The following is a 21,545-nucleotide window of genomic DNA, read 5'->3' on the forward strand; positions in this document are numbered from 1 at the left end:
GAATACGAAGCAGGCTAAGAATCCACGGCCTTAGTCGTCAAGTATGGCTTTTCTTATTTTATTTGGCTAGTTATACTTCTATACTTTTCAGTTCCTGCCTTGTACAGTAGGGGAAAGTTATGGTGTGTGTATATATATATATATATATATATATATATATATATATATATATATATATATATATACCATATGACTTTATGACAACTTAGTGGGCACAAATTGTGGTCACCTTTTACATATTCAGAAAGCAGGAGCAAAAGAATCCAAAGGTTCTGTGAACAAAATGCTTTCTTTTTTGAAGTCCATTCAGTGCATTTTCATAAAAGGCAGGTGTGTTGAACCAAAGGCGAGACTGTCTCAGAAGGCTTGCAAATGCCATTTAATGGGGAGTTGCTGCAAGGATGAGCTCACATATGTTTATAGATTCCCTTCCTTTAATATACGCTAATTGGCTCGCTTTGATGCAGTGGTTATCTGGGGTGCTGGGCTGTTGGTCCAGAGAGGGAACCTATCTGTAAGCCTTGGATAGTTGCCACTTGTGCCCTCTTGGCGCCAGGTGGATTGATGGGAGGTTTTGGCCAAACTGATGCATGCTATCATTTGTATAAGTAATGAATGAATATTTTTCTGGGTGCAGACAAGTCATGATGACACCTCACTGCTGCGGTGTCCAACCCGTGTCTGTAGTGGCACTGGGGTTTTGCAGGCTGTGTTGTAAGCTTATACTTCCCTTTAATTTAGCACTAGAACTGGCCATTCTGGCGTTCTTGACATCGTCCTTTGCTATCCCTGCATCAAACCATTTTTTTTGCACAGACCCTCCTTTGGACCTGTGGTTCAGAACGAAAGGTTGCCTTATTTTCTCCGCATTCTGTCCTTAGCGTCATATTAGGACCACATAACACTCAGCGCCCCATTCTTGGGAAATGAAGGAATATATTTTCATCCAGGCTAGGGGTTTAGCTAAAGGAGGCTGTTGTGCTGCAGTGTTGGTTTATAACATTCCCAGAACAGGAAGATGTTAATGAGCCACTTGGACTAAATAATTTATTGGGGTAAAAGCTTTTTAAAGGTTGGTCTCTTGGCAGCCAGCTACTACAAACCAGCACAACTACCTTTCCAGAAAATTAGGAGAGATCTGCATTGGAGGTTTTTGGAGTGTGTGTGTGTGTGTGTGTGTATGAGTTAAGCATGAAAGAGCTTTTAGAAATTTGTTGGATCCGCCCCAAGAAGCCAATGTTTGTGTAATGTGGAGTACATTTATCTCGCAAGGTTAGCAGCAGTTTAAATACAGCAGAAGCTATTGAACCCCTGTGTCGTCTAGCTGGGTAGGAGAACAGATGCTCTTTAAACTCCTGCAGGCAGAGAAGAGGTGATGTATGTAAAATCAGAGGGACTTGAAGCGGTGCCTATGTGAAACTTTGCTCGTTGCATAAAGTATATGGTCCTGGTATATTGTTTCTATACTTTTGGAAAATGTTTTTTCACGAAGTTGTCTCAATTGCTTGCTGCACAAAAGAAGCCCATGTTGGGATCAAAGCCACACGTCTAGGGGAAATGGCTGAGAGCGTTACTGGCTGCAGGGCATCAGTGAACATAGAGATGCTTAAAGGGCAAATAACAGGCTTCTCCTCTCTTGAGCCACCCTTGGGTGGTGCGCATCAGTGCGTGTTTGTGGGACAGGGCCGGAGGCTGTTGCACCCATGACGGCATGTTCCAGCCATTGCTTGTTCCCATGAGAACAAGTATGACTCACCCATATCTCAGAAAGCACCAGAACAGGAAAACCAACAGCACCAGGTTTGCTCCAACTTTATGGAGCCAGGCATTTTTCTGACGCCTCTGGCTGTGCAAGACTTTTATGTCTTTACCACTCTCTTTATTTTGGCCCCTTAAAGACAAAATCAGCACTGGCAGCAATGCTTTTAACTGCATTTGGATGCTGAAATTTGACTGGTGTGAAGGGCTTGAGGCTTATGCTGGTGTGAACATTAGGAGTTTTGAGAACCAGAACACAAAGAGCTGTTTAAATAGCTGTTCTCACTGTTGAAGAACACCTCCTCCCATCACCCACCAATGAAGAGTGTGTCTGGAATGGAAAGTCTGATTCCCCGTGTTATTTATTTCGTGTATTAATCACTTCCTATGAAGCATCACAATACAATACAATACAATACAATACAATACAATACAATACAATACAATACAATACAAACATGTATAAAACAATTACAGATATAAAAACAATTTAAAATCCAGTACAGAGACTGACTGAAATAAAAAAATTCCACTGAGGAGGCCTTGCCGAAAGCAAGAAGTCTTCAACCAGTGTTAAAAAGACAACAGAGATTGTGCCTGTTTGATATGTAACAGGAGAGCATTCCAAGGGGCAGGTGCTGCCACACTAAATGCCCAATTCAGATACCGTGTGGAATGGACTTCCTGATAAAATGGCATCTGCAGGAGGCCCTCTTCTGCAGAGCGTAGTGATTGCTTTGGTATATAATGGCTGAGACTGTCTTTTAGGTATCCTAGTCCCAAGTTGTATAGGGCTTTGTCACCGATTCCAGCACCTTGAACTTAGTCTGATAGCTAATTAAGAATTAAGGCAGCCTTTATATCATTATCATGCATCTAACACCTGAGTAATCTGTAATGAGTTTTTATGCTTTATAAACTGCTTAATAATAATAATAATTTATTTATACCCCGCCCATCTGGCTGGACCTCCCCAGCCACTCTGGGTGGCTTCCAACACAATATCAAAATACAATAATTCATCAGACATTAAAAGCTTCCCTAAACAGGGCTGCCTTAAGATGTCTTCTAAAAGTCTGGTAGTTGTTGTTCTCTTTGACACCTGGTGGGAGGGTATTCCACAGTTTGGTATCACGTAGTAGTAGTAGTAGTAGTAGTAGTAATAATAAATATTATTTGTACCCCGCCCATCTAGCTGGGTCTCCCCAGCCACTCTGGGCAGCTTCCAACAAATATTAAAATACAATACAAAATATATCAGTATATCAGTTACTTGATGAAAGTACATTCCTCCGCTTTTCAGCTGGATGTGGGCAGGCAGGGTATTTGTGACTTCATGTAGCACCGGAAATAAGAGTTGCTAGGTTAACCATTTATAATGGAGAAAGGGCTAGTTCCATTATTTTCAAGAATGTAGGAGGCTTGAGTGTGCTATCTTAGAAGACAATTCTTTCCTATCTCAGCCAGTTTCCTCTTTCCAACTTACTTAAGCTTGGAATGTATTTTGCCCTTGCGAGTCTTAATAAGAGTATTTCCAGGCTGAATAATACGCTGCGTTCCTTTCATAGGTCTTTATCGAATGTCAACGGAGACCAAGCCTAGAGGTTTTATAGAGGGGAGGAAAGAACTTCTGACAAGCAGATGTTGTTTGACTTATATTTAGTATAACACTAGATGTCTATAAATTTTAGATCTCCTTTCCTAAAATATATTGGCATTAGTTATCATAGCATAGTCAGATGAAATCACTAGAAGCCATGAGAGCTGAACACTCTTTAAATTTGGGCATTTTCATCCATTTGCAATTTGCATTAATGGAAAGCAGTTCTCCATTTTTATGTTTCTGGGTGTTGCAAACACCTCCTCTTCTTCCTGAAGCAGCATTCAGACAGTCTGCTAAGTTTGACTTTCCATTATCTGGCTGTCATCTTATTGGGCACCCCTGTGAGTCTCATGCTCTTGAAGTTGGTTGCTGCACCGCAGGACTCCGGCTCTAGACTTATTTCATGGATGTCTCAACATTCCATCAAATGCAGCATGCCAAAAAAGAAAAAGAAAAAGAAAAAAATCCAAAGGGAATCTGAATTTTATGGATCCTTTGAAGCAAAGTAGCAAAGGTTTAGTGCTTTTGCTGGACCCTGTTCCCTTGTTGACTTTTGAAAAATACATATGATCTTAGGACCAATGCAAAGATGTCATCTTTTACAGTGAGTTATGTTGTTATTGATGTTCTGATGTCCAGGAAATGTTTGGGGTTGGTAAAAGATGAAAGGCACTTGAGGACACTTGTGTTACCGAGAGAAATTTGCCCCTTGCATCGTTCTTTTACAGATTGAAAAAATGGATACGGTTTTGCATTTAGGCTGTTGCTTCAGCTTTGTGTGGTACGCTGCTCCAAAGAATTTCCAGCTGCTAGATTTTAGTATGATGTATCAGGTTCCCTCTTGTCAAGTCATTCCAGTGGCAATACTGGAAGGCCAAGCACTCTCTATTAAGAGTTGCCTGGTACTTGTTTTCTTCTAAAAACCAGTACTCCTGGGTATTGTTGAGTTATGAGCGCTTGGTATGTACGAGACCTTTAATTCAGTCTGGGGATAAATTGAGAATCCTGATGGTCTGCTGATGTTGCCTTGAGACAGGGACAAGAGATGCCGAGTACATACCTTCTTGGTTGTTGGAATCATTCAGAATACTCAGGATTCCTTTGCCCAGCAAATGCTTAGAATATTTGTCCAACATCTTCCCACTCCCCCATATTTATAGAACTGTACAGGGTTCTTTATACCAGATTGTCAATGACATATCCACTGGAATGTTCTCATCAACTTTTCTAGTTTCCCGCTTGCCTTTTGCTTATGAAACATCTACTTTCCAGCTCCAAATAGCCTATTGTACCCCATTGCTACAGACTACTGTAGTTTTTTGCCCCCTGCCTACTTTCTCTGGCCCTAATATAACCCATTTATACACTTCGCTACTTTCTTATTTCATTTTTAAGAGGAAAGCAGAAAACTAGCCAACACCAGGATTGCCAGTTCAGCCGGCACTAGAATGGGGCTATTTATTCCCCACATTTATTCTCAGTATAACTCCTCTCTCATATGGAAGAGTGACCCTGGTGACTCATATTTCAGTTTGTCATTCCACATGCCTATCCATCCTTCTCTACAGTGCTACTGTCTACCGACCTGTATCGCCTATTCATACTTGCACATTTAATTGTGCTGGGGATAGGTAGTTTCATCAGCCCAGAAAGATTTCATGTAGTTTTGTCAAGGCACTGTGGACAGCATTGTGGTCCCAGACAGGACTGGACAATGCATTGTACTCCTGCAGCTGGAATTTTTTTTAATGTTTTGCAACAAGTTGCATATAAGTACAGAATGGTGTATGTTGATAAAGCTCCCAAAAAAGGTTTCGTTTAGTAGTTGCTGTGACTGTTCACTTAAGGAAACAATTTCTCGTATATTAAGCATAATTTGAGACCCCTGCCCACTCTCCTGCATTTGTGCTATTAGGTAGCCCAATCCCTGCTAAAACTCCAGGCTATCTGGGAGTCAGAGACTGAAACCACATTGCTATTTCCAGGGCTTCCTCAATCACGGGCAGATGTTTTTTGGCTTGTCAAATCGGTTGCAACCATTCTCAGCCAGGTAACAAGCAGCCGTGCCACTTCTCGCTGGGGTCTGTGAAAACTTCTCCCAGCTGAAGCAGCAGGGTGGCAGAAGCATGCTGCTTCCAGACGAAAGGTGTAGCTGTGTAGCTGAGGTTTGTGTATGTGCATATTAATTCAGGATAAGGTACGTATAGCAAGGTTAGGACTCTAGGAATGTAATCCTTTGCATGTCTACTCAGAAGTAAGCCCCACTGAATTTAATAGGACTTCCGCCACAAATAAGTTTGTATAGGGTTGTAGCCTCAATCACTTACATATTGGGAGTATCAGGGAGCCCAACAAAGTCCCAATGTTAAGTCATCTATAATCCTGATTACCCCATTTTTGCCTTTCATCACCATAGAGTGCTGCAGCTGCAACACATGCAATTCATTAGGAAAGTAAATAAAACAGGAAGTATCACAATGCCAACCCATTAGTTTGCACAATGCGTAATTTTAGTTTATGAAATGCATTGTTGCAGAATGATGCGATGGCAACTCTCTGGGCTTTTAAACATTTATTAGACAAATTCATGGATTATAGTAAAAAAATAATAATTTATGGCACCTTTGGGAACAAAACATGGCACAAAAGCTGAAAGGAGACCCATCCAGCCCACAGACTTACAATTTAGTGTAATTCAGTCCAAATGTAGGTCTAAAATGGGGTCTGTTCACAGCTGTGAGCCACGTTAGCTGAATGACATCTCTGCTTACCAGATGCTGTGGCTGTGAGGTGAGGTGGCTGCCACCATATTATGTTGCTTGTGAGCTACCAAAGCCATTTAGCTGTTGGGGCTGGAAATCTGGGCCTTGATATGACCCAGCAAGGCAGGATTTCCCCCCTTTCCTGCAGCCATAGATCAAAGCCCCAGCACTGTTGCTGTCCTCTAATCTCTAAATCTTAATTATTTTTTTCATATAAAGGGTTACCTCCTGACAGTGTGCTTTCATAGAGCATTTCTCCTTCCTGCCCCCACCAATAGCTTTGACAGTAATACTCCTGCATTTAAGAGCTTGCCAAGGGCCTGAGTCATAGATGCATCCTTGACGTTCAGAGATTTCTTGCCTCGGCTTGTTGGGTAGGGGAAGTTCTCTTGTAGCAGCTGCTTGCTGCTGTCATTTACTCCTTTCCCAGATATGCTAGCGGCCACGTATTGGCAATCTTTATAATATTGAAAAGATTGACCGGCTCTGCATACACATTTTGGTTTTGAGTGATCAATTATAAGCACTATATCTTCAGAACAATCCACGCATTTGTACAGTGCTGGATCTTGAGAAGATATACTTAAATCCCACACAAGTTCTTGCTTTGTCTGTATTTGTTCTTTCCACTGTACTGTTCTACTTCAATTGAAGTAACAGATGTGAGGCACCATGGTACCATGTCAAACGATACATGTACCTTGAAGCATTCCATCCCGCTGCTTTTCCCTGTTCTCTTCTTGCTTAAAGGGTCTGCAAGAGGCAAAAATATCCCATCAGCAATAGAGAGAAGTGTTGCAGACCAACTGCTGAATTTGTACCAGAGCTCTTCCTCAAGAGAGGGGTTAGAATAGGATGTTTCTCCTTGCTAAAGTATTCAGGTGTGGTTGGAAAGCCTTGGGTAAGAACTAAATGCCCCCCACTTCCTTATCTTGCAAAAGCAAACCAAGGGTAGATGTTAGAGCCCCTATATTTACAGGGAACCAGGCAAAGGGCCTTCTCGGTATTGGCCCCTGCCCTGTGGAGCGCCCTCCCACCAGATGTCAAAGAGAAAAACAACTACCAGACTTTTAGAAGACAACTGAAGGCATCCCTGTTTAGGGAGGCTTTTAATGTTTAATAGATTATTGCATTTTAATGTTCTGTTGGAAGCCACCCAGAGTGGCTGGGTAAGCCCAGCCAGATGGCGGGGTATAAATAAATTATTATTATTATTATTATTATTATTATTATTATTATTATTATTATATGAGTGTACTATCTCTGGCAGCAAATAGCTCTCTTTGGAAACCAGGTCTGTAGCACCCTGCACATTTCATTCCATCAGTCCCCAAATAAATATTCTCAAGGAAGGTATTGTTTCCCTCACTGTTTCCCAACCGAAGTTGGTTAAGGCATATAAAAAATGTAAATTGCTAATACAGTAGCTTCTGTGCGTGTAGCGAGTGTCATGAGTCCCACTCCCTATCTTTTTTTGAGGGACAGGATTTACAAATGCTACCGGTACTTGGCAGTGGAGAAGATAGAAGGTTCTGTTTTATTGATAGGGGATGCCATTCAGATTTTAGTAACCAGACTTTTTAAAAAAATAAAAATGTAAAAGGTGTTTTTCATTTAAATCCCCGGAAGGAAATATGAAAGTCAACAGGTGCTGGGGGGAAAAATGTCTCTGCATATTAGAACTTAATTGGATTTGAAGATGCGTTCCAGGTGGGCTAATTATATGGGTGGTATAGCAGGTTGTTTCTTGCACGGGCAGATCTACAAGTTGGTTTCATTGGATTTGATCTTGCTCTTTTCAGCCTTTTCAAGATTAAGGGCAGCCCCGTAGAACAGCTGCTCATGTTCTGCTGGCTGAATGCTGCAATGTAGAGCTAGAAGTATGGGAGTGTCCCTAGAAAAGGCATAGGCACTTTTCCCTCCCTTTACACCCTGCCCCCCAAAAGGGAAGAGGCATGGGATGAAATCCTGTGGAGCACTATGAATGTTGACTGCTCCTGTAGAAAAGCGTAAGATTCCCCCAAATTAATGCTCTGAAGACATGCCCATAAAAAAAGAAATGGGCTTTTAAGCTAGTAAATTCCATCAGAAAAATTCCACCCTCCTCCCATATCTCCTGCTAGAGCTCAAGATAACTAAAGGTTCAAGCCCCTGGGCTTGTTGCCGAAGATATTACAACACCAAACAGTCTGTCTTATTTGAGAAATGAAAAGTATCTGTGAGTTTTTCCTCTATAATCAGCATTTTTTTTAAAAAAAAGAATGCCTACAGGCTTATCATGTTTTGGGCAGGTGTCTGATTGGAAATGCCATGGATTTTCCTACAGTGAGAGAGGTCGGTGATAATTAATAATACGCTACGTGTTTCCACTTATGTATAAACAGCTGCTTTTTTCCATGAATCTTTCTAGTCATCTTTACACACAAACTGGGTTGATGAAACTTGGCATGTTCATCGTTGCTGGTTCTTTGGAATTTTTAATTTTGAGAAGCGTTACCACCTCCCCCCATTTGGGAACGTGGGTGAAAATTCACCAAAGAGCACCCCGTATCAGTAAAGTTGAGGAGCAAACCTTGGTGAATCTAGGAGAGGGTTTTCCGATTGCCCAAAATATGTTGCTCTGAAATGGATTTTTATCGCAATTTTGCATGAGGTACAGAGAAACTTCCCTAAGACCCTCATTCTCCATGATAGCAGGGAAACAGTCATCCTGGACAGAGCTATCTCACCCCCAAGGGGCCTAATCTAGCAACTTCTCTGCCTCTCTCTGGGTCAGCTACCTTGGCCCCAAAGGAATGAGCTCACACCAGGCACACACCCACAACTTCTGTTCAGCAGGCAGATAGGCATAAATGTGGCATTTTGTGTAATACACTAGGTAGCTCCCAGCCCCGCTCTGTTGCCTTTATTAAGTAAGCTTACTAGGGAAGCTGGGATTTGTTAAGAAAAAATATGGGGGGGGGGGTAGTAGTCTGCCCTCGACTCCTTGCCCATGCTGCCAAACTCACTTAACTACTTAGTTCACTTGTTACCTTGGCTTGGCAATGGGGCTGAGATGGTGCTCACCTCTTGCTCATGGAACCCCGTGGTTACCTGCAGAGCGAGAAATGGCTTTTCATACATGCATAGCACAGTGTGCTCCTGGCCACCCTTTTTTTTTAAATATCAGAAATGTTCTGTGCAAAAAATGGATGCAGTGGTACCTTGGTACTCAATAATACAACACCTTTATTGGCATAAATAAGACAACAAACACAAACCCTCTGTATATGCTAAAATTCTAAGACATACGATGTAAAATAAGGGGAGGGGGAGAGATCTTCGACAACCGCTATTATTCAGGCCAGAGCGCCCCAGATTTTACTTCAAAAATCCTGGTCAGAAATTGTGCCATAACTCTAGTGACTTCAGGAGAATCATCCCTCAACAAGAACTGGACTACGAGTTGTTTATTAGAGGGGGCCCTGAGCCATAGAGAGGACATTGAAGAATCTTCACGAAAGGTATTGAAAAGGGGGCAGTCCAAAACCATGTGGTCAGTAGAATCAGGTGCATTCTGACCACGAGAGCAGAGTCTGTTCTGGAAAGGGGTGCCTCTAAACCTTCCAGATAGCACAGCGGACGGAAAGGCATTCAGGCGCGCCAACATAAATACTCTGTGATGTAATGGGGTAACCAGATCATAAAAATAGTTAGGCATCATTCCGTAGTGGGGTTGCAGCCCCAGGTAGGCAGGGGAACACACAGGAGGCTGTAAAGGATGTAATTTTTGGAATTCGTTATCTAGCAGCCTCTGCTTGATAAGCATAAGAATGTGAGATTCCTCAGATAACAAAAGGGAATCCTCCATGAGGCCTATTTGCCTAAGTTTAATGACCTTGGTACTCAAAACGACTTGGCTCCCAAACGCCGCAAACCCGGAAGTGAGTGTTCTGGTTTGTGAACGTTTTCCGGAAACCGAACGTTCAACACGGCTTCCGTTTGAGTGCAAGAAGCTCCTGCAGCCAATCGGAAGCCACACCTTGGTTTTTGAACAGTTTCAGGAGTTGAACGGACTTCCGGAACGGATTAAGTTCAAGAACGAAGGTACCACCGTACATAGAAATTCAGTGTGATCTGGATGTTTCTTAGTTCTCTGTGTAAGAAGGCAACAGTCTTAAATAAGAAAAAGATCAAGATTTGAACCTGTAGCTTTCAGAATTGTAGTGATGACCAAAGCACTTGTCTGCATCTTGAAGTATTGATTAGCAGTGCTCATCAGAAATGTCAATCTTAGGACTTGGGACTTTGTCTCCCTATCTGACTGCTTGCAATGGAGGGTGTCTGTGTGTGTGTGTGTGATTCTGTTTCTACACCCGCCCTCAATCTTCCTGACAATAAATCAAACATGCAGATTGACAGCTGTGTCCGAGTACTTGCCCTTGGGATCTGCCTCATAGTCACATTTTGCTTTTGGAAGCTTAGCAAATGTAAACTTTTATGTAAGGTCTCTGATTGGAAATTACAAATGTATAATTTATATAGGTCTGAGTGAATGATTTATATCCTGTTAAGTGGTGATTTAGGTGGAAAATACAACCCCCACTTGCAGAATCTTTAATGAAAAGTGTCTGTTCTTACGAATTTATTTCTGAAGCAGTGTTTGAGCTCGGTGTGTTTGACATAAATCAGGTCTAATTGTCAGTTTGTGATTAATGAACATGTGCTAGTCATTCTCCCTCCCCCCCCCATAATTGAACTTGTGTTCAATTCATCAGACAGCGCAACAGGTTTAGGCTTTGTCAGGTTGTGTGCCTTTTCTAGCCCCTGATTTCAGAGAGGATGGCTTGGGGCTTTCCCTTTTTTTGAAACTGCAGAAGGATGGGAAAATTAGACTTTATTTGAAGGCTAAGGTTTTTGGATTCAACAGGGCAGCTTGTCAAAATGTCAGTTGGATTGGCGAAGTCTTGGAATGCAAAGGCAACACAGCCCAGACTGATCTGCTAGACCCGGGTTTTCCGAATTTGGGTCTCCAGCTGTTTTTGGACTACAATTCCCATCATCCCTGACCACTGGTCCTGGGCGTAAAATCTATACAGATGTGGGAGGGTTCCCGTGTTCTATTTAAAATATGTGATCAACAGTACAATCTGTTCTACAGTGCAATGTGGAACAAGTCCTGAAAGGTCAGTTTGTATATGAGAACCAGAAGCTCTCTTCCCTGCCCCCCCAAATCTACCCCCCCCTTTTAAAGAGCCTTCAAACATTGCTGCCTTGTTAACACTAATAGCCATTTCAGTAAGCCTAGTTCACATAGAGATTTCTCCCTGCTATATTGCACAAAGGATGACTGAGGGATGGGGGGGAAGCACTTGTTTTGCACATGTGCAAACTGCCCCGAGAGAGCCCAGCACCTGGGCAGTACAGTTGTCCAAACCTAGGAAGGAATAATTGTGCTAGATGGGACATCTGTGTGACTCCATGAGGGGGTGAATTGGGAGGTCCTGTTAAATCAGGCTTGGCATCACACCTACTTAATTGTTGGTAATAAGGCATCTTTAATTGTTCTAGACTTAAGTTATTTCATATTACTACAAACCTGTTAACCTTACTTGGTTAGACGTGCATTTGCTGCAGGGGTGAGTGGCTTCTGTCTTTCATAGTCTACATTGAAAAACAAAGAAACCCAGCCACAGCCTTGAATTCCCACGTTCCACTTGATATGTGTGTAAATTTCTAAAGCAAGAGTGTGAATTTGGGATCTCTGTATAGTTAGGGTGTAACTGATCTTAAATATATAGTCATGTTTAAGAATATAAGTTGTTCCTTGCTGGACCAGATCAAGATCCACTTATGCAGCTTTCTTTGCCAGAATCCAGTTAACTAAATTGCTGTGATCCACTGAGAATTGGCCAGTAGCCCACATGCAGCACACCAACCCCTGATCTATTTCTCCTTAGCAATTTTGCATTGATCATTCAATCTAACCAGTAGACTTCTGTTGTTTCAGGATATAGACAAGTTTGGCAACGAGATTACTCAGCTAGCTCGTCCACTCCCCGTGGAATACCTAATCATAGATGTAAGTATCCATTATGCTTTTTTTTTTTGCAGAGGGAAATAAAAACGGGCTAACCTCACCCCAACACTGAAGTTGAAATTTTTCACTTTATTCCTTTCTTTAGCCGCCCTGCCTTTGTTAGGAAGCTAAATGATAGCAAGCAGCTCGCAAGTCAACACGGTTTTATTTTGGACTAGTGGTGATGTGAAACTTCAGGAAAGCTTTTAGCCCTCCTTGTTAGGTGCTGCTTGGAGCACCTTGCTGCTCTTGTGAAATGACATTTATCCATTAGATGAGTAGAAACTGTCAAACCCCCCCCCCCACAGAGATGCTGGTGATTACATCACCAGGAGCTTGTTAGCTAGTGTCGGCTGTACCTTTCAGTGGAGTGATTAAGCAGTCTGCTGCTTATAGTGACCGAGCCAGACATGGTTTGACTGCCTGGCTGGAAAATGGGTGGCTTTCTGATGTGCAGTAAGGATATGTGTGCATGGTATCAAGGAGCAATAAATGGCCACGGAGCTTGGATTTAGCATTAAAATGATGGGAGGAAACTATTCTACCAGATGGAAGCGTGTAGTGTAGTACAGTGATGATTCATCAGCAGACGATATGATAGTACAGGCAGGGTCTGATTCACTGCAGAAGCCTGGAAACTTGAACATGGTCCTCCTCCTTGTCCATGTATTTACATTGCTGCTCAAGCGTTGGGATACAGGCATTTAATGCCTGATTCATGCCACAGTGATGGCCATTGTGTTGAGCCTGCAAACTTTGTATTCCAATTGACAGCCCAGAAACATATTTATTACCCAAGCAGCGAAGGCATCTGTGTGTGTGTTTTGGACTACCTGGGGTATAATTAAGATGAAAAGAGATTGACAGAACATGCACTTAGGAGGCGTCTGAAAAAAGAGACAAAACCGAATTTCTGAAGCCTCTCTTTATGGTTCTTCGTTTTTATTATTCTCTAATGACTTGAGCTATTTCTGCACCTTTGGTTTTGGTTGCAAATTTTGCTGATCCCCGATTGAAAAGTTGTTTATCAGTAAGGCTCCATAGAATTGCAGTTGGGATACAATAGCTCTTCACTTTCAGATATAACAGCTCGTAATATTAGTCCGCTTTGGGCAATGAGTGGGAGAGCAGGCAGACATGGTCTCCTCCCTGCTGGAAGGGTATAGATCCAAAAATCACAGCCATCTCACATTAGCAAAGTTTACAAGCCCTCCAGAAGATGATGTGATTTTATTATAGTAATCCCTTATTTAAAAATATGCAGTTTCAGGAAGGGCATTGATAGTTTGAACTCCTGAAGACTTCAGCCCAGTATTCCTACCTGTAAGGTCCTCGGTTAGTTGCTCATGAGTAACCAGGCCAAACTCCGACCTTTCCTTTAGTAGTTTTATTGTGCATACTATGTACAGTGCAGAGCTAATAAGTTCATGTCTGTAGCGAACGTCGGCAGAATCCGGGAATGGCCCCTTCCGGTTCTGACCCCAACAAAAGAGTTTCGGTATACGAAAACCCCGCCTTCCATCCTTTTGTTTCACCCCTCGAAGCCTTTGGGGCGACAGAAATTGCGTGCCTCTTCCTCGCCCCTTGGGCTAGGGGAGTGCAGGGTCTCTCCAGAATCCTCAGAGCCTCAACCCTCCACCCCCTGAATCCCATGCCCCTCCCTGCTTGAAGCCTCGCTGCTCCAGCCCTTCCACCACTTTGCGCTGCACCGGGGACAGTTCCCTGACACTACCTTTTCTGTATCAGAAGATGGACCTACTCTAGAACAGCCAGTTCAAGCTTGTATGTTCCTGAATCAGCCGTGCTTTTTGAAATTGAATTCCTTGTTTCACTCTGCTTGTTTAGCATGCTGAAGTATCTCCTTGGGAAATAAGGTGGGCGTTAGATTGAGGCCTAAGCATGGAACCCAACGCAAGAAATAAGGCAGTCATCATCTCAACCTTTTTCCCCCCCTTTTTTTAAATTTAAGATTACTACTACGTTCCCCAAAGATCCAGTTTACACATTTTCTATTTCTCAAAATCCATTCCCTATTGAGAATCGTGATGTTCTGGGAGAAACTCAGGTATGTGCAAATCGTATTTGGGGTCCCAGGGTGGGGTGGGGGGGAGGCTTTAAACAATTTAACTGACGTTAATGTTTAAAGATCATAGGATGTTGTGCAAAAAAAAAATGGCTGGTTGCAGATGCTAAGTAGTCTAAAAAGCTCCCATTTGCAGTTGGTTATTGTGCTGAATTTGTGTGTGGGAGTAGCAGTTCTGTAGGGAGAAATTGCACGTAATCACGTAAAATGTACTCTTAATTGTGAAGTATGTACATCAAAAGTCAGAACGTGGCTTGCGTAGACGATTGTAAGAGAAACGTTCTTGCACAATTCCTCATTTTTTCCTTAGAAACAGAAATGTTGCATTTTGCATCCCAGTAATACGTCTCCCCAATGCACACAAGTATTTGTAGGTGTGTGCCCCTTCAGCTATCCTCTTGCCCTCTACTGCTTGGGCAAAAGGTCCCCTGCAGTATATGGCGGAAGGAAAAGCATGAACCCTGTGAAGAAAGAGCTGCGCTTGGGAGAGAGGACACCCAAATCTGCCTTGCCCTTTCTGTTCCTGCTGCTGACACAATTTGAGCATGTGTCTGTAGAACTGCTGGGTCTAGAAACAATTAAGCTTTTCATTCTAGTTACCCTGGCGACTCCTCTCAGCCAGCGAGGTCCACATATAAGTAAGTAAGTAAATTTTTATTTATACCCCGCCCTCCTCAGCCAAGACTGGGCTCAGGGCGGCTAACATCACATATCAAATACATTAAAACACAATCAAACAATTAAAATACAGCTTAAAAATTACAATCAGGGAAAAAATAAATGACTGCCCACGAATTACAACCATAGGGGTCGGGAACCTCAAGTATTAATCAGGGCCAGCTATCCATGTTGGTCCCACATGAGCTGATAAAAGGGCCAAAGAGGTAACTTACAGGGTCCCATAGAGGGGGGTCAAACTGGGCCCGGACCGAAGGCCAGGCGGAACAACTCCGTCTTGCAGGCCCTGCGGAAAGATGTCAAGTCCCGCAGGGCCCTGGTCTCCTGCATAGAGTGTTCCACCAGGCTGGGGCCAAAGCCGAAAAGGCCTTGGCCCTGGTTGAGGCCAGTTTAACCTCCTTGAGGCCCAGGACCTCCAAGATACTATTATTTGCAGACCGTAAGGTCTTCCGTGGGGCATACCAGAAGAGGCGGTCCCGTAAGTACAGCCTTGTGCATGGAATGTCCTTAGTTTATGCCTCTGGTTAGAAAAAGTGAATGCAAGTGAAAAGTAGTGTGTCTGTCCCTAGTTGCCCTTGGTGGCTGTTTCAAGTAGCAAATGGCAGGTGCTTTTGAAGAATACTGAGCAAGATCAAGAATCGTCTAAACTTTCTCTGGTGCTCCGTCCATTCGTTGTTGTTTTTCGGATTGTTTTCATATCAGAGAGAGAACAAGTAGCTTAGTACAGAAAGGAATTGCAGGTATATTCTGGTTGGGTTGGGGATATTACAGAACTTGGTGTCTTTTCCCCAGTGCACTGTTTTGACTTGCTAGGACAGTATCGGCCATTTATTCCCTCATGTCAATGAGAAATCTGGTGTCATTTCACATCCCCTTATGCCTACATCTAAATAAAAATAATTGCTCTTGATTTGAGAATGTGTCCTGGCAGAGCTTCATTGACCAGAGTGGTTAATCTGACAGGTTTTTATTACTATCATTGTTATTTGTTTGCAACTCTTGTGATGAAATGCAACAGTTAAAAACAATTAAAATCAGAAAATGTAAAACAATGTCTCGTATTAGATATGGGTAGATAGTACAGGCAATGGCCGTTTTAGACACATTCAGTGCATGCGCAGCCATGCACACGAGCATCACCACAACCTGGAAATGGTCAGAAGAGGAGGCAGGGCAGAGAGGGCTGGCATGCGCTCCATTGCTGCGTTTGGAGGTCGGGAACGCGCACTCCTCCCCACGCAAAACAGTCATTCCCTGTAGTGCTGCCTATACCGATAAATCCCAAGAACTCTGAAATGTTTGTCCTCTTTACAATTTCTACAGGACTTCCACAGTCTGGCAACTTACTTGTCCCAGAACACTTCCTCGGTGTTCCTCGACATCATCTCCGATTTCCATCTGCTTCTCTTCTTGGTCAGCAACGAAGTGATGCCTTTAAGGGTATGTAATGAGAAGGAAGTTAATTCTGGTGAATGGTGTGAGTTCTTGCAAAGAGAGTTCTGTATATTTAAGGGGATGGGCACCTCTGGCCTCCACACAGTGTACCTTGCTTGCTTGCTTAGAATCATAGAATCATAGAGTTGGAAGAGACCACAAGGGCCATCCAGTCCAACCCCCTGCCAAGCAGGAAACACCATCAAAGCATTCCTTTGCTTGCTTGCTTGCTTGCCTGCTTGGAGGCAGAAAGTTACATGCTTCTCTTTACATTCGCCTTCAGGTAGTTTGGCAAAGCATCTTTTCTCATACACCACAGGCTGCCCTGTCTCTTGAAATGCCTCTTCAAGGTTGGTAGCAAAGATGCTCGTGGGATTTAAGTGTGGTGGTCTCAGCTTGGCCTTTTGTGTTGTTTGTATTGGTATGTTCTTTGACAAGACAAGAGCCAACTTGGATGCTACACTGACAACTGGAAGCACTTCATTTAATTTCTCTGAATCAGAAATTCCTGCCGTAAACCACTGCATGATCAGTTGCCCAGTCGTAAACCACTGCATGATCAGTTGCCTCCCTCCCAAAAAGTAAACACCCAAAGGGGGGGGGGGCAACGACCCTAGCCTTGTGCCATGTATTGAGAACTGCAATCATTCAGCATTTGCAGAACAGCTGGGTCTACCAGTAGGCAACTGGAGAGCAGGACCAGTCAAATATGCTTTGTGTTAGATAACAAGACAAACACCGAACAATGTATTTCCTCCCTTATTATTACTATTTTTTAAAAAACAGCAACAACCCTGATTACTTACATTTAGTGCAAAAAGGTGGGGCAAGAGTGGTGACAAGATAGGCATGTAGCCCATAAAAAGGGGGAGGTACTTCACATTTTCACTGCATTTTGTCTTTTGGGGTTATTTGCCAGTTTCTGAATTGAGCCGATACATATTAGTGAGAGACATGTACAGTATTATGCACTCAAAAGTCTTAAGCCTGCATCTCTGAAGTGGCCTCTAGCGCCCTCTGCTGTTTGGAGCACAAGATGTCCCCTTCAGCTAAGTCATCTTCATACAGCCATGCAAGTTTGCCACTTGCATGTAGCAAGTTGCGGTTGCCGAAGAACGAGTGTGTGAAAGACTGCAGCTGTACTGCGACCTGCCATTCAAACTCACTCCCGCCACCGCCACTGTGGTCTGCTTCTTCTGGGCGCTGTCCTGGCTGGTTGAAGGAGTTCACACTGACAGTTCCTTTCCCCCAAATACAGCCATGCAGGGCTGTGTTCTGTGTGTGCGCGGTTCATCCTCTTCTTGTTTTATAGGGTTGCTGGCCCTTTAAGCTGGAAGGGAGGTAGAGAGCACACCTGAGATGGCACTGGGATGCTGTTAGATTGTTGGAAACTGAAGTGTATCTTTACTGCCAGTCAACCCAAGCTTTTCTGCTTGCCTGATGAGACAATCAGCCATCTCTCCCCCACCCCATATGCTGTTCTGGGACTTTTCCAATCCTCCCCCAGAGCCACTTTGGGGGTATGGGGAAAGGGGGGGAGCCCCACTGTGATATCGGTGGTCTTTTTGGGGATGTTCACTGGCAAGACTACTTAGCTGTGTCTGGCCCTACAGATGTGTTATTTGCAAGGGGGCCTTACTGTTAAATAAGCAGTCATGTTACCACTACAGTTGGTGGATTTGGAGGGGGTGGGGGAAGCTCTGGAGAAAAGAGATTCTTCCTGAACAGCCCCACTACTTCACGTATCCTCGAGGTAAATGGGATTAGCTATGACCTGACCCATCATCTCTCTTCCAGGATAGCATCAGCTTGTTGCTGGAGGCAGTCAGGACTCGGAATGAAGAGCTTGCACAGACTTGGAAGAAATCTGAGCAATGGGCCACCATTGAACAGCTCTGCAGTATGTCATGTCTTTTCCCTTTGATACTAGGATTTGGGCACCTCTGCAGAGATGCTGGAGAGCTTTGGTTTATCTGTCATCAGATCGCCCAGGGTTGTGATTTCGAGTTTGAGCTCCCTCAGTCACTTTGGGGGGTGGGGGAGAGATCTCGGTAGGAAGGAAGGGGCTCGAGCCAAGGATAGCAGTCTCCCTGGCCAAAGGAAAGAAACATTTGTGAAACGGTCTGCGGGCAAGGGTGTAATCCTTGGGGATGAACAACTCGGCGAACTTGATCTAGTGCAGGAGAGCAAATAAGTCTCTCTCACAAATAATACTAAGAGGGGATTCAAAGCTGCACAGACCTCGCAGAAGAGGAGAAAATATGGTTGGTATATAGCTCTGCACAAACTAGAGAAAGCTACCCTTTTCTGTAATGTTCAACTGAAAATTCCCCCACTTTGTCAGAGCTTTCCTAACCCCCATCCTGATTCCTGTTTTTTAAAAAATCTTTTTTCTAGGCACAGTTGGAGTTCAGCTTCCAGGACTCCAAGAATACGGTGCCATGGGTGGTTCCACTCACGCCACAACCTCCGCCATGTGGGCCTGCCAGCACTGCACCTTCATGAACCAGCCGGGCACAGATCACTGCGAGATGTGCAGCCTCCCGCGTAGCTAGGCCCCCTCTCGGCTTAGCATTCGGGGCGGCCCTTACAGACCAACTGGCAGAAATACAGAGGCAAACCCTTAGCCAGGCGGGGGACTGTTCTTCCTCCTGGGATGATGCACCCTGAGGGTCGGGGCAGGTGGGGGTGGGGCGGGGAGCGACCCACGTCGTGGGCACTCGGTGCCATCCAGCGGGTGACAGCTTGCAGGTGGAACTGGATGTTTTGGGGGGAGGGATATGGCACAGCCCCTCTGCCCGGCGCTGCTGCCTTGTCTTTCCTTTGCTCTCAGTATTGTAGAAAGCCAGCCAGTGGTCATGTTTCTCTGGAGCTGCCATCGCGCAGCCCCACATGGCAGTGTGGTCATGCTGCGCCCCCCCGCCCCCCCATCGGCTTGCATGCCACAAGCTTCCCCCAGCCTTAAGCCAGTCACAGTGAGGCTAGGCAGCTGTGTTGAAGGGGTCAATTGGGTCCCCAGGCTAGCTTGCCTAATGTTGCTCCCTTGACATGCTTTTTGCATTTAGCCCCAGAATCGCTGGGTCCCTGGTGCCTGCGTCACTTCGGTCCAGCCTCTAATTAGAGCTTCCAAATTGAGCTGCACTAGCAGAACATACAGTTGCTTTGTAGCCCCCTGGGCTAAGTCCCAGACTGACTATCTCGGCTAGAGAGAGGAGGAGAGAACACCCTTCTCAACTTGGTAGGGTGTCTACAGTTGTCCAGCTCAGCCACAATGGCCACAAATTTAAAGAGCTCTATCAAAACAGCTGTCTCCTGGTGCTTCTCAGCTAGAGCTAGGTAACAGAGGGCCGTTCTTGCCCAAATCGGGCAGTGGGGACCAGCTGGCTTCCCGAACTGGAAGCGGATCGCAATTCGCGGCATCATCCTGGCTGTTTCAGGGTTGGGCAGGCAGTTCACAAGCAGTTTGCTTGCCCCAGATTTCCATATGCTGTCATCCCTTTGCATTTAAAGCCGATTCCTGGTCTTTGTAGCTGTGAGCAGGCAAACCTCGCAAGTACCTTTCCTCGTGCCTGTTAGCGACTTAAATAGCATCCCAGCAGGGAAAGCTAAATGGAACGTTTGTCGGCATCTTGAAAGGAGCTTTGTGTTGCTGCAGCGCGATCCAGGCAAATTGCAGCCGAGGTGCTGGAAATTATCCTGCCTCCAGAACACTTGCCTGCCTCCTCTTCCCATAACCACATTTTTAGCAGTGCCCTCGAGCTCCTCGTGTCTTCTGATGTGTGAGCTCCTCCATTGCCACACAGAGATGTGCTTTCATTGTCCAAAAATTCCCAGCATCTCTGCCAGCAGTGTTAGGGCACATTTGGTTCCTCTTGCACAGCAGTATTTCTACACCTAAGTAGCCTGTTCATCACCCAGGCAACTCCCATCAGTTTTATAGCACATAAGCAAGGCATTAATGCCATCCATTGGGTTATGGGGACAGAGGGCATCCCATAATTTTTATCTTGTTAGATGCCCACCCCAACAAAATGTGCCTCCACCCCAGCTACCAGTTTTCTTTATGGGCCTGTAAGCCTGGCTCCCAGACAGCTGCCATGAGTGATGCAGTCTCTGCCTTTCCATGGCTGGAAATACCTTGGGCTTTGTCCATCAGGTGTTTAAACCAACACTTCACCTGATCCTTGTTATTGCTGACAGGACATGTGACTCTCTTCTTTCCTGGGTTTGTGTTTTGACTAGATTCCTTGAACTCACCGGGCTGTAGCTACCCTTGCTATTCCTTTTCATTCTATGGGTTGCAGAGGTGTGTGTTTGGTTTGGACTGGAGTTGACTGAATAACAGCCCTGCAAATAAAAAATATATATTAAAAGTGTCTGAAATGGAAGCCTCCTGGTCTGTTATTTTGCCTGCCTTGTCCTCTTGTGTTTGATTTTCTTCCCATCCATTTTGAACTTGTGCAGCTCTTAGATTAACAGAGCTTTCCCCAGACAAGGCTTTGGATATTCTTCAGGGCAGTGTTCCAGTGAGAATCTTTTGATCTGAGCTCCCCACTTCAAACCTTGTAGTCCTTGCCTGCCCTAAATGCTTGCTAGGGACTTTGGCAACTGGAGGAGGGGTGCTAAATGTGGTATTTCAGCAGCCCTTCTGCTGAAGATGGTGAAGCTTTGTCTACAGAAAAAACACAGTACAGTGGTACCTTGGTTGTCGAACTTAATCCGTTCCAGAATTTCGTTCGACTCCCGAAACTGACCGAAAACCAAGGTGCGTCTTCTGATTGGCTGCAGGAGCTTCCTGCACTCAAGCGGAAGCTGCGTCGGACGTTCGGCTTCCGAAAAACGTTCGCAAACGGAAACACTCAATTCCGGGTTTGCGGCATTCAGGAGCCAATTTGTTCAGGAGCCAAGCCGTTTGACAACCAAGGTACCTCTGTACTAGGCAAAGCGTTAGTATCTCATCTCCATTTCTTCAGAGCTCTGCCAAGTAAAACATACAGTTGTCACTTAGGTGTTTATAGTGTTGCTTTAGATTAAGAGCTCACTTGAGTAGTCTAGGAGGGAGAAGCTTCGAAGGATCTCGCTGAAAGTGCTTTGCAAGCCAGTCTCCCTTGTTTTTGCTTTGTTTCTGCCCATACAACAAAGTGGCAGCAAAACATTTTAAATTGTAAA

General features: G+C 44.4%; 1 protein-coding gene across 1 annotated transcript in view; it reads left to right on the top strand.

Annotated features, from left to right (window-relative positions):
- NPLOC4 (NPL4 homolog, ubiquitin recognition factor) overlaps positions 1 to 20,764 on the top strand; it is a 51,504-nt gene extending 30,740 nt beyond the window's left edge. The window contains exons 13-17 of the mRNA XM_033138967.1: positions 12,113 to 12,184; positions 14,151 to 14,246; positions 16,266 to 16,382; positions 18,174 to 18,276; positions 18,774 to 20,764. Of these exons, the coding sequence (XP_032994858.1) occupies positions 12,113 to 12,184; positions 14,151 to 14,246; positions 16,266 to 16,382; positions 18,174 to 18,276; positions 18,774 to 18,931 (546 nt within the window). The 3' untranslated portion in view covers positions 18,932 to 20,764. The remainder of the gene's footprint in view (positions 1 to 12,112; positions 12,185 to 14,150; positions 14,247 to 16,265; positions 16,383 to 18,173; positions 18,277 to 18,773) is intronic.
- Positions 20,765 to 21,545: the final 781 nt, after the last annotated feature.

The sequence above is a fragment of the Lacerta agilis genome, chromosome 2 (genome assembly GCF_009819535.1).
Source record: "Lacerta agilis isolate rLacAgi1 chromosome 2, rLacAgi1.pri, whole genome shotgun sequence".
Taxonomy (NCBI): domain Eukaryota; kingdom Metazoa; phylum Chordata; class Lepidosauria; order Squamata; family Lacertidae; genus Lacerta; species Lacerta agilis.